Source organism: Nicotiana sylvestris, chromosome 5 (genome assembly GCF_000393655.2).
Source record: "Nicotiana sylvestris chromosome 5, ASM39365v2, whole genome shotgun sequence".
NCBI classification, from domain to species: domain Eukaryota; kingdom Viridiplantae; phylum Streptophyta; class Magnoliopsida; order Solanales; family Solanaceae; genus Nicotiana; species Nicotiana sylvestris.
In genome coordinates this window covers 56,526,253-56,540,765 of record NC_091061.1, presented here as the reverse complement: position 1 = coordinate 56,540,765, position 14,513 = coordinate 56,526,253, and the positions used below count along the sequence as shown (strand labels likewise).

Below are 14,513 nucleotides of genomic sequence, written 5' to 3'. Positions count from 1 at the left end.
TTAAGGCCCATCACCTTTCATCTCTTCCTTTATTTGACTATAGGTTCTGTAACACTCTACCGTTTTCATCCATGTATCACACCTTATTCCTAATGCTTCCTTATCTTCTTTCTCATTACTCTACTAATATTTCTGCATACCCCTTTTATTGTGAAAACTTCAATACGACATTCTTTCGCTTTTAGCTTCCCTTTGCTCCATCCAATGACTCTTTGGGTTTCTCAACATCCTCTCTCCACTAGGGATGAGAAATATTTATCCCATCCAGGCTTTCACTACCTATCTTGAATGCTAGTATTCACATCTAATCGTAATATTCTAGGGTGCACCATCTGGGTGTCTCACAAGAAGATCTATTGGCACATTTGTAATACCCTTCGGAAATGCCAACAAATGAAAGTAATCCATTTACCAATTCGGGTTACTCTAACCCCAGCCGGATCTTGATACCCCATCCTTCTCTTAACTATACCTGTTAGCCCCCACAGGGCATAACTGAAATGGGTGTGGCCAATTGTATATACCTCTGTTACTGTTGAATATAACCTAAAAAGCTTATGTTCCTCTGCCTCAATTATAAATGATGTTAACCTTCATTAACTGGGCGTCACGTACCCTTCTCCATCTTGCTTCTTTTGCTTGTTGAAACTTGTATTTATATTTTTAATTTCTCATTGTCTTTCACCATAAAGCTGTATAGGCATTCTTGCCTTAAGGCTCCTCATCAAGAGGCTTACACCTTTCAGTACACCCATGATCTGCTAAAGACCTCACATTTACTTATCGTAGGCATTATACGAAAATTCAATTCCTCTGACTCACCTCTTCCACAACTATCTCTCTTTCCAATCCTTCTTTCCGAATGTAGGTATCGTCTTATTACGAATAATAAAAAAATAATTTGGGAATTTGAATTCTTATAAGTGAGCTCTACCACACGATCTAGAGTAAAAAGAAAGAGTGACAATCCTAAATGCCATGTAGTCTCCTGCTTATAAGTGTGGTGCACGACACACCCATAAACAAGACTCTACTAGACCAGGCTTGTAGACTCCCTAGGACAGAACTGCTCTGATACCACTTTTGTCACGACCCAAACCGATGGGCCGCGATGGGCACTCGGTACCTTACTCGACCGAGTACCAACGTAACGTATCTTTCTTATTACATCATCATATACACGTGACATACAGGCCTAATAGGCTAACATGATCCTTTATAAACTCAAAACATAGGCCGACAAGGCCGTACAATCTTTTACGTACACGACATATGTCTACAAGCCTCTAACAATACATAAATGCCTAAAGGTCAGGACAGAGTCCCGCCATACCAAACAATACACGTCTAAATCATACTAACCAAATGAGCAACTCCGAAGCAAATGGAGCGCACCAACATCTTCCGTTGAGCTGATAGCCTACTTGGTGGGCTCTCGACCTGTCTATCAGGACCTGCGGGCATGAAACACAGTGTCCCCAGGCAAAAGGGACTTCAGTACGAATAATGTACCGAGTATGTAAGACACGTAAATAAATACATAAGAGACGTGGAAGACATATGGAGTAGATGACTCAACATGTAAGTCTGAATAACTTTGTAAATCATAAATTACTTTCAGCATCATGCATATGCGTATGAATGTCATGTCGTGCATAGGTACATGTTTCATAACATCATCGGCCTCTGAGGGCCTTCCATTATATCATACTTGCCACTGTGGGCAAAATCATCATCGTATACCAATTGATCAGGTGATGGTGCGTATATAACGCCATAACCTTTCTCATATCCCATATATATATATATTTACATATATACGCGTATATAACGTCGTTTGAGTACATACATATATATGCGCACATAACGCCGTTTGAATCATATTTCAGCCAGTGTGGGCAACATCATCATCATATACCAACTAATCAGGTGGTGATGCGTATATAACGCCGTAACCTTTTCCCATATCCCATATACATATATTTACATATATACGCGTATATAACGCCATCTGGTCATGGGTCAGTGCACATGAATGCAGTGCATAAAAAGTACGTCAATAAAATCATTCAGAATGTCATAAGACCATTTTGCCTCTGAGTAATATCATAAAGTAAATTTTTTTCAACTTTCGTATTTTTTTGAGACCCATGAACAGATGATAAGACATTATAACACACGGAAATTCAAGAACACACATTATCTCTAATATTTCTATGAATAGAGTCATTCATGAAATTTGTGCATTTGCACGTTCCGTTCGTATCGTATGGATCATGCCAAAAGAAAGAAGGGATAGCCTTAACATACCTGAACCGATTCTCTTGACAATCCCTTTAACACCTGTTGATTGCGACAACACGAAACGGGGATCGAAGTAGGGAAAAATCCATATGATATTCTTGAAAAAGATTGCATTGTACTCCGTTATAATTGAAAATCCTCACTTTGATTTGAATTATTGCAGTCTTGCGTTGTTGGACATATACAGATGCACATGAAATGACTCAGAATAACCTGATAAAGCTCCTTACGAGTCACAAGACTCTTAAGTGATCGATGATAAAATGAATTTGGATATAAACCAGAATGTAAGTTATATGACTTAGAAATTTAAGTCTCTTAAATTTGATACTTCTTATACATAATGTGGGCCCCACTTTCCTAATGATTAATCCATCTTGATGCCACCTTATTTTTATGTTTTTAAGAGTCAGGCCTCTATCAAGCCTAGGCTGCCACATTACTCTTTGGATAATGGATTAAATTTATTCACTTATTAGTTAACCGGGTAATATCCCGTTACCCGGTAATTAATCAATTACCCGCATAATTTAAAATTTACTACAAATTACTTAAAATTCTATTTATTTTTAAAATACTTTATATATACTTTATATTTTATACTATCGTGGTCATATGGTACCTTGCATGGTACTAGTTTATAATTATCGGGTATTAACGCTTGACACATATTTTATCCCAAATCGACAACCTTCAACGAAACTCATTTTCTTTAATTCGTGTACCATTTCCTTCATGGAACTTAGTTATTGCCTGTTATAAATCGCATAAATATGCTAACCTTTAGGTAATCTCATCCCCGAGTCTACGTCAATTAACTGAAGACGAAATTTTAACGTAGGAAAAATACGAGATGTAACAAATTTCAACTTTCCTTTTTGAAGTCTGCGAACCAGAAATTCTAAGTAAGGAATTCTGTTAACCCGAGGGAAGGTGTTAGTCACCCCCGAATTCCGTGTTTCTAGCACGGTCGCTTAAACTATTACAATTGGCCTATTATTTGATTTTAATACATGTTTTAACCTATGGTACAATTTTAGAAATTATTAACCGCTTTTAATTATTTGGAAGAAGATTTAACGTCGTTTAAAACATGTCTTTGGATCACGCCACATGAAATGTACCCACAATCCGAACCGCGTCTTATTCAACATTGTTGAGATTTGGATTTGGGTCACATGAAATGCACACCCGAGTTTAGGAAGGTACTATTATTAAAAGATAACGCGCCTAAAGCAACTACGCATTTTTCACTTTGCGAGGGCCATAGAAATTTGCTAAATGGCGCGCCTCGAATTCTAAGGATTAAAATAGTAATTAAGCGAGGTCCATGCATTTTGGGCTTTTATTTGGCATGGCGCACCTCAATTCCAAATTTAAAGGGAATTCAAACTAAGCTCTTGAGGGCCATAACTATATTTTGCTTAATATGGCGCTCCTTGACTAATTATCCCAAAATTCCTTATTTTTAAAACCATGAGGGCCATAGACTATTGATGTCATTTACTATAGCACACCTCAAACCCGTTTTAAAGAGGCTAGTTAAATTAAGGCAAGCTCTACAGACTTTTAATTTCCATTCTATGCTGAAAGTTCGAACTCAATTGACTGCCAATAGGCATCATATCAAACAAGCAAGTATCTAAAGAAGAACATTACTTCCACAACAAATACCAAACGAAAGCACTGAACCGACAAAGTAAACACGCCCAAATGATAAGACGTAAACAATCCCATTTGTTGCAAATGTTTTCAGGCTCAAACCCGAAATGAGCCCAAATATGATTCAGGTCCAATGCTGAGGGGGCAGGGATTCAAAGCTGAATCCCTTTAGAGGTAAACCCTTGGTATTTTGAACTCCACAACCCGAGCTGAACTCAGAGGGATCACATTATAGCAGGCCGAAAATGCTTTGAGCACTACTGGGCTCTCATGAAACCCAATATGCAAGCAGCACCAGCAGAGGGAATTGTTCGCATGACTGGACTATGCTGAAGGCCCAATTAAGATTATTTTCCACTAATTGAGGCACGCTAAATGAAGGATCTCAAAATGAAACAAAACAACTGGTAGCTTTTGCTCTTCATTTAACATAAAAGGTTTAAGGATTAACCTTCCTGCTACCCCCTGATTTTAGCATAACATATTTAAACAAAATCATATAACTTGAAACTTTAAAGAAAGCCCCCAGTAAAGAGTTAACTCGAATCAAACTCAATTTCCATTTTTAGTCCCTTTAAAAGGTTCAAAGTGCTCATTACATGACCAAAGGTAAAACAAAAGACAAACTTATAAATCATTGGATTATACTTCAAACTTTATATAAGAAAAAGAAAGCTTGTGGTTTTCAACAAGCTTAAACAGAATTTCACACTAGTCAACAGCACTGGTTTTAGCTAGAACTTAAACAAAGTCTAAAACCCATAACAAATTGACCGAAACTTCTGCAACCATAGCCTTAATGACCCCTTGACACGAATTCAAACTCATTAAATGGCTAAAGCCCATGGTTCACCCAATGTTACAAAAAATAGATTTAACTAAACGTCAAAGAGTAAATATGACAAAGGAAAATCAAAACTAACTATAAAATTTGATGATTTTCAAGAATACAGGAACAACATTGAAAAATTAATATTCTATAGATCTCAGCTCAATCACATAACTCCATGTTCTTCCAATTTACATATCAAGGAAATGAGAAATACCTGGAAATAAGAAAGTAAACGAAAGGAGTAAGGGATCAATAGACAGCAACAGTAGAACAAAACCCAGCAATAAGAAACAACCAGCAAAAACCCAGCTCAAACCAGCAATGATACAATGATACTCAGCAGACCATAAACCCAACCTCAAACTTGATTCAAACCATTTCTTAATCCCAACAATATGATTATGAAATTCTTCATAAGTTCTAGCTAACAGAAGACTCAAGAATCCAAAACCAAAATAGAATTTTAATAGTTTTCAGCAATGGAATTCAGACTTTATCAAAGAGCTCAATTGTTACAGCTTTCTTGAATTTTCAGTTTCTAAATTCTCTGCCTTGAGCCTGAAGAAAGGGTGCCTTTATAGGCAAGGCATTAAGGCAGCCTAAAAGTATTCAATTTTTGCACCATACCCCTTTGGAAATTCTCATTTTTGCTTAGACCTCCCTAGTGTAAAATTCAGACTTTCACATAAGCCCCCACCCCAGCTTTTAGGAAGTTTCCTTAGGCAGTTACGTCAAGATTCCCTCAACCAAGATTCCTAAATTACCCTTTAGGACCCCTGTTATTACCCCTGGGTCAGGCAGAATATGGGTCAAGTTGACCTAATTCAGAATTTTAATGGGTTTGTTAAAAAAAACCAATTCGATTCTTTTTTAGGCTCTTTGATTTCCCAATTCAAATAAAGACTGAAAACTCTTGAATAATCCGTTACCGAGTCCAAAGACTTGAAAAGTTCAGGCCCAAACAGAATTAAAAATCTAACACCTCTAAACTTAGCACCAGAATACAAATAATAACTAAACACATCCTAAAACTAACATGCAAATGGACGGTGTGAAGAAAATGAAAGAAAGATGGGAAGTAAACTCAGAAAACTAACAGAAAAGTAGAAGAAGATAAGAAGAGAACAAAGAAACAGAAACTAAATAGTAAAAAGGGTAAAGAAGAGAAATACCTAAAATAAACTCGGACTAGTAAAGAATGGCGACGAGTCTTCAAATCTCCCAAATTTCCGACCAAATCTGATATTAATCATGTGTTCTTATAAAGAACACACAAACAAAATCAAATTATACCAGAAATTTCAACAGAATCTCGATTTGGAATTTTTAGGGTTCATCTCTCGATTCAATATTTGAGAAGTTCTGAGGAGATTCGAAGAAGACAGAGTGGGGTTTTGGAATGAGGGGAGTGAGGGGATTCTAGGGTGTTACTTTAGGGCTGATTGGTGGTGGAGCCGCCGGCGGGAGGCGACGGAAAATCATGGCGGCGCTAGGGTTTCAAACTTAGATCTAAAATCCGAGCAATTCTGGACGGATTTGAGAGGAGTTGTTTGGATATTTAGGACGGGGAGATGGAGAAGAGTCAAGGGTGTTATTTTGGTGAGGATTGGTGGTGGCGCCGCCGGCCGGAGATGGTGGAATTTTGGGGCGACGCTTTTAGGGTTAGAGGAGGCTGGGGTGAGAGAGATGAGAGATGAGGGGGTAGGGGTGACATTCGGACATATATATATCAGAGGGGATTCAGTTCCGGACCGTCCAATCAATTAAGATCGACGGTCCTGATCAAGGGGTAACGGAAAACGACGTCGTTTGGTCATTGAGTGGTGCGGACCGGGTATGGGGTGGTCTGGGCCGGATTTAATGGGTTTGGACGGGTAAAATTGATTTGAGCTTGAGAGATTTTAATTTTTTGGCCCAAAAATCCGAATCTTCTCATCTTTTCTTCATTTTCTTTTTATTTATTTCAAAACTCTTTTTCTCCCTTTTTTCAAAATTTAAAATAAAACCTAAATTAATTCCTAATACAAATTATCCTACTAAATTAAATTAGTTAACTCTAAATAACAATTACCACAAATAATTAAATACCAGACTAAAAGGAAAACTACCAAAATTCGAAACTCAAAATTTAAAATGCAAAATTAGTTATTTTTCATGATTTTTTTTAATTTTGTAAAACACTAATTTATCAATTAATCTAAAAATAAATCCTAAATGCAATGCTTGATATTTTGGTATTTTTTCATGATTTAAATAAAACTTAAACGTGCAAAAAATTGCAAACAATTAAATAAAATTCTACAAAATTCCTAAAATGGTAAATAATTAACAAAATCTATTTTCTTGGGATTTTTATAGGAGTATTTCATATAGGGCAAAAATCACGTGCTCACAGAAATCCCTATACATTATATGTAGACTCCCAATCTTTTCAGCTACAAATGTGGGACTTTGTTCGCACATCCAACAATAATCTTAGAATTATTCTGAAATAATTTGTCCGCGAACCAAACGACCCCTAAATAGAGGCGGAGCCAGGATTTCAAACTTATGCGTTTGGATCTAATCGTCTGAAGTTACTGATTTCTAAATTAATAATATATATATATTCAATGAAATTTTTAAAATAAATATAAGGTTTGAACTAAAGTTACTGGGTTCGAGTAAACTCGCTCCCAACACTCTAGCACCGCCCCTGCCCCTAAATGCAATGGCCTATTTTTCATCAATTCGGAGAAAGCTCTATCTTCCACTACAATTTCCCCACCCACCCAACCTCCTAACCTAACCCTTAAAAACAAAAACAAAAACAAAAACAAAGAAAAAGACTAGATGGTGCTTGGTTGTCACACACTCACACTCAAAAACAAAGATATTAGTTCCAACCACAATAAACTTCTTTAATTTCCACCATAAAATTTAATCGAATCCCACTAATAATCTTAAAATATTGGAAAAGGATGTCGTTTCTCCAACCTGTTTGTCTTTATTTAGTCGTATTAACTCATTGTAGACTATCTACTGTTCTCCTCATAAACTCACTTCATTTGCAACTTCTCCAAACTAGGCCAAGCCATTGCATTATAACCTTTGCTTCCATATTTTACGGAGACTCAAAGGGCAAAACTTAGTAGTCATATTTCAAATTGTAGCACTAAATGTAATTATGGTGTTTAGTCATTTTTTATCTTTATAAACAAAATATAGCCGATGATATATATTTAAAATTAATATTGTGAAATTTAGAATTCTATGACAATAACTATTTTTCAATCATATGCAATGGAAAGTTACTATTTGATACCCAATTCCGTGCTTGCTGTTTAATTTGATGCTACCTGCTACCTATAGCAATTGTGCGAGAGAGAGAGAAAAGCATATCCCTCGGCCACCACCTTTTATATAATACCAAATTATAGTACAAATGTGAATATCAAACACTTTTTCCTTTAACTATGACTTTTTATAATGTTTTTTTATAATAATATTACTTTAATGATAAATATGCATGGAAATCTTATTTTTAAAAAGCTAAAGAATTGATGTTTATATTTGGATCTAAAATTAGATATTTTAACTTCATACCTAAAATCAGGTTATTCTTACTTTTTTTAAGCATAACTGTCTACCGTGGAAAAGGAATAAAAAGATAACAATGAAAGGATTTTAAATTGTTTAATAATTTTTATATTATCAAATATATAAATTAATTATAACGTATCAGTTATTTGGTTAATTTTCCATGTTACCAAGTTTTGCTTTAAGAAGATCACTGTTGCAGCATGGTCATGTGTAATTATCTAGCTGTGTAATTATTAGGGCAGTACTTACATATTCTGATAATTAATTAGTACTATAATAACTATAATAACATATTTGTCTGCCAGAATATAATTACAGTGTAATTCTCACTGTCGTATGTAGTTGGACAAGTGTAATTACATAATTAAATAAATAAATTTTTCAGATTAATCTATCAAAAATATTAAAAATTATCAATTGATAAATAAAAGCTTAGAAGTAGTAAGTATCTTCTAAATAAATTATATTATTATTTACATAAATTTCAATAAATATTTATATTTTTTAATAACTCATTAATGTGTGATAAATACATTATATATAAGAGATGCAAGATATGATTTATAATTAGGTATTTAAACTCTATTTTTAAAATGTAAAAATATTAAATAACTAAAATTGATAACTAATATCGAAAAAATTATCGATATCTTGACTATTTTCAAATAAATAATGTAAATTAAAATAATTAATAAAAGTTTCAGTTATGAATTTAAAAAGTGTACCAACTCATATGAGTAAAATATGAATATATGATTTGTTGCATTTTTTAAATAATAAAAATAAATAGGAGTTTAAAATGTATTTTTTATTAATAATTATTTCATTCTAATAAATAAAAAATAAAGCTAGTAAAATACGAAATTGTGTTTTAAAACTAGAAAAAGAATTATGAGAAGTTGCAAAATTATACGGAAGCACACCATAAGCAAAAATTTTGGAAGGTTAAATAATAAGAATAAGAGAAATAGACAAGAAAAATTATAAAAAGAATGATACTTATAATATTTTTTAATTTTTTTTTAAAAAAAGATTGAAAAAGTTATATTACCTTATAATTTAAACAGTTTAATTACCATCAATTCTTACCTTCCACTTGAGAATTGGAGAATGTAATTGCACCCTCTTAATTATCAAATTTCATGCTGACCAAGTAAATTACTTAGCGTAATAAATATACTAAACTGTGTAATTATAATCAATTACACCTCAATTTAATTCCTAGATGGCTTTTCAAACCGGCTCTATTAGTAATGTAGAAAAATAATATACAGAATGCACAAATTAAACTCCCATCCGTGGCTTAAGCAGCTAGCAATCATGGTTAATAGTTCACATCACGGTAAAAATACGTATTCTCTCTATCTTAGTTTATGTGATATTTTATTATTTTTCGAGATTCAAATTTATTAATTTTGATAGTGTATTTAAATATAATAATTTTAGTTTTTTTCAAAAACAATGTTTACATATTAAAAATTACGTATTACAAATCACAATATTTAATAATATAAAATATTTGAAATACATAGGAAAATATTGTAGACAAAAAATAATTATTTGACTTTCAAAATAGAAATTGTTTTCGTATAAATTGAGACGGAGGGAGTGCATAATAAGAATTCTTGTGGTGATCATCCGAGGCAATTTCCAATCTAGACAAAATGCTCTGGAGCCTTACACGTGTCTCCAAAGCATATATTGTGGTACATGAAATAGGAACTTGGATCTACCTTAGCATCTTCATTCCCGATTCCTAGCATCAAATTTAGATGCTTACTCTTTCTCTCTCTCATCCACTCCCATAAATTCCTCAAACTCCTCTCTCTAAACCTAGCAAAACTAGTCACCATTAGCGATCCACTTATATACTTTTTGGCTCTTTAATTCGTAAAATCATGAGTGCATTGGAATCTCCGCTAGAAGCTTTAGCGTTCAACTACTTGAGTTTCGGACTTTATACGGTTGTCAACAATATATGGACGTGGTTGGCGGTGATAGCGGCGGCTTTCAGCTTCTGGAGGATCAAAACATCCTCAGCACTGCTGAAACCGGCACTAGTACGTGGAGATTTTTCCGACGATGCATCTCCTTCGCTGCCGCAGACAGCGTTTGTACCACCGTCAGAACATGTTGAGACGGTGGCAGCTGATGAGCCTGCTTCAACTTCTAGGGGACCCTCAATAACAGCTCCTACTACTATATCACCGTCCGTTGTATTTCACATAGTACACAGCACAAAAGGGAGATTGACAACCTATTTTAAGCAGGATGATGTCCTTGGACCATGTGATGACTATGTGGACTGCCGCGATAGCACAGACAAAGGCGAATCCATTTCAAGTCAGTGGGTACAGAGTTCCATATTTTCGAACAATGGTACTGTAGAAATGGAGGATTTAATGTGTAATGATTGGTATCAGAGTTGGGAAAAAGTGATTAGAACAAAAAAAGGGGAAATTGGGTGGTATAGTTACCAAGATTTGCATGTTATTGACGGTAACGTAGTTAGATTGTGGGAAGGTTGTAGACGGCGGAGAGAAGCGGAAGCCACCGCTTTCCTGGGTGGAGTAGTTAAGACGTGGTAGGTGAGAAATGAGAATGGTGGTAGCAAGTTAATTAATGTTAATAGTAGGGACTACAATAATTTATTGGGTTTCATGATGATGGCCGATATTACGTACAAAAGAATTGTAAATACTCTGCACGCTAGTCTTTTATAATTTTGATAATGCAACACTGCATTCTCATTCTCTTCCTTTTTCCTCTTTGCTTCTGCTTTCTTTACCTTATTTAGATTTATTTATTTTTATTAAACCTTTAATTGTTGGTTTTAAGGACCTTTTAAAAACTAATCTTCTGCAAACACCAAATCGCGAACTATGTTCATGATATTTGGTTGGTAGATATAGCTTTATTAAATCCAATTGTTGTTCCCCTCTCATTTATTAAGAACAGGTGTTATATTCTTTTATTACCGCTTGAAACTTATTAAAGCATGGAGGGTGAGAATTAAAAGTACTTTGATGACGAACACGGCTACTGTTTCTTCTCACCTACACACCGCTACTTCTCATTTAATGGAAAAATATTGTTGCTTGTCTTGTCTAAAATTCATAGATTTAGAAAATGAAAAAAGAAGGAACATTATTTTTTTTGTTTTTGTTTTTTACCCAGTGTCCATATTTGTGTTGGAGCTCCTGTTATCCGATTTCACGCTGCGTAAGCTGTATTAGAGGAAAAATGCTTTCTGCTAGAAATGGTTGAGGAATGCAGTGAGGCAAAAGTCTTTATTTTGTCGTCGATTTTCTTCAAAAACATATGTTTGGCAGATTGCCCATGTGTATTTCAAACAAACGCAAACGTCAAAGTATTTTCCCTTAATTATAAATAATCTGTTATGTTCATGTAAAACTTTCGATCCAGGGGTATGTTGGTTTCTGGTATCTTCTTACGCTCTATTTGTAAATTATAATTTTGGAGAAAAGAAAGTTAGCGTATAAACGTAAATATAAACGAAACAGTAATTAATTCGAGCCCACTGAATTCACAGTGTTTCCTTAAGGAATTTAATTCCCTCCTAATACCCGAGGTTATGGATTATTTCCTCCCAGGATAGAACGAATTACACACTGGTGTAGCGGTACTTCAAACCCCAGTGTTTCAGCAAACACAAAGTTCGGTAGCAAATCACACTTACGGTTGCTTTATTTGTAGTTTTAAAACATTGTACAACAAAGGAGAAGAACTCAGAAGTCGAATGGAAATTCTGAGAGGAAAGAATACAATTTATAGCCGATGTTGAGTTATTACTGAAGAGGATATCAGTAGTTGTGAAAACTGAAGAGGAACGATTTCTTTTAGTGTCTTCAACAAGCTGCTTGCACCATCTATTTATAGTGCAGTTAGCTGCTAAATACGGACCTGCTGCCACTCATTTAGTAGAGCACTTGGCCATGGTGGACGGAGCACCAGGCTGCTAACTAATGGAGCAATCACTTGCTATTATGGAGCAAGCATTTGGCAATGGTGGGATACGCATTAGCTTGCTGGAACAAATCCACGGATTGGAATATATCTGTTACAAACACGGATAATATTACGTTATTATTTACTATTAATAAATAAATTTGGTCCAAAAAATTAATCAATCAATCGATCATTTGACCAAATCCGAAGCCGAAGCCGTAGCCGTAGCCGAAGCCGAAGCCGTAGCCGAGCCGAGCGAGCGAGCGACGACGACGGTGCGAGGCTTGCCTTCTTCTTAACTCTTTAAGAGCTACAAGAAGAGAAATTGTATATATATCTACCAAAATCCTTTTCCTCTTCCAATATGGGATAATTTTTCAAGAGAGGGAAACTTAAAATTTTACTCAAAATTTTTATTTTCCCTCCATTTCCCATTCACCCTCTTTTTAGGACTTTTCCATCTTAAAATCCTCAACAATCCCCCACATGAATGGGGAATGGCTATATCACGAAAGTATGTATGAAAAACTTGTGTGATTTGCAAGTAAGGATTAATTGCATCTGGATAAGTAGGTTTCCCTTTGAACTTTCCGTAGTGAACTTATGTCGGATATACTCGGTCAATCGGTAGATTTGATATCTTTGAACCGTCGAACTTTAGTGTATACCTAGACAACCATAAGTCACACAATCAATCCCTTAACCGTCTTTGGTTCTCATTGTTGTGTTCGTTTCAGCCATGAACACTGCCTGGTTTCATAAGTGCGTAGAGAATTGGCCTTGCAAAATTCTCCTTGAAGCGGCTAACACTTCACACATACATAGGTGATTCCTAAACGTGTCATCTCATAGATACACTATTTGATATACCCTGTATCAAATTTAGAAATCATTAAAAAGCCTTAATGCTTTATCCTTGGTACTGAACATTGTCTCATCACGAGAATGGACCAAAATTTTTGTTGACAATGTTGAACCGTCATTAATGACTTTGTTTGATCTCTTTGAACCTAGATCTTGGGATCTCCAATCTTCTAGGTAGAGTTACCGCCATAATGACTTGTTCTCGGCCATAGTCCTATTTCCCTCGATGATTTCTCAACTACCTCTCTAGTTAGGCCTTTTGTAAGTGGATTCGACATATTATCACTTGACCTTACATAATCAATCGTGATAATTCCTCTAGAGAGTAGTTTCCTAACGGTTTTATGCCTTCGTCGTATATGACGAGATTTACCGTTATACATAACGCTCCCAGCCCTTCCAATTACGCTTGGCTATCACAATGTATGCATATTGGTGCCAACGGTTTGGGCCAAAATGGAATGTCTTCCAAGAAATTTCGGAGCCATTCAGCTTCTTCACCGGCTTTATCTAAGGCTATGAACTCAGCCTCCACTGTAGAGCGGGCAATACAAGTTTGTTTGGACGACTTCCAAGATACCGCTCCTCCACCAATAATGAATACATATCCACTTGTGGACTTTGAATTAGTTGAACCGGTGATCTAATTTGCATCACAATATCCTTCAATCACTGTAGGATATTTACTGTAGTGCAAATCAACGTTTTGGGTATGTCCTAAATATCCCAAAACTCGTTTCATTGCTATCCAATGAGATTGACCTGGATTGCTCGTGTATCGACTCATTTTACTTATAACACAAGCTATATCTGGTCATGTACAATTCATGATGTACATTAAGCATCCCAACACACGAGCATAATCCAATTGTGATATGCTTTGACCTTTGTTCCTTGCTAATGCAAGATTCACGTCAATTGGAGTCTTTACAACTTTAAAGCCTAAGTGCTTGAATTTTTCAAATACTGTTTTAATATAATGAGATTGTGACAATGCCAGACCTTGAGGAGTCTTTTGGATCTTAATCCCCAGAATTAAATCCACAACTCCCAAGTCCTTCATATCAAACTTGCTAGTTAGCTTATGCTTAGTCGCATTTATGTTGGCAATGTCATTACTCATTATCAGCATATCATCCACATATAGGCAAACAATGACTATGTGATTTGGAACATTTTTAATGTACACACATTTAACACATTCATTTATCTTTAAACCATTTGACAATATTGTTTGGTCAAATTTCGCATGCCATTGTTTGGGTGCTTGTTTTAGTCCATAGAGAGACTTAACAAGTCT

The 14,513-nt window shown here is 35.2% G+C and overlaps 1 protein-coding gene across 1 annotated transcript; it reads left to right on the top strand.

Moving 5' to 3' along the window:
- The first annotated feature begins 10,278 nt into the window (after window positions 1–10,278).
- Window positions 10,279–10,968, top strand: LOC104229621 (uncharacterized). The gene has a single exon (XM_009782280.2). The coding sequence runs from the start codon at window positions 10,279–10,281 to the stop codon at window positions 10,966–10,968; it is 690 nt and encodes a 229-aa protein (XP_009780582.1).
- The last annotated feature ends 3,545 nt before the right edge of the window (window positions 10,969–14,513 follow it).

Excerpts from the sequence above, each read along its gene's own strand:
- LOC104229621 (XM_009782280.2), top strand. The coding sequence starts at position 10,279 with ATGAGTGCATTGGAATCTCCGCTAGAAGCTTTAGCGTTCAACTACTTG.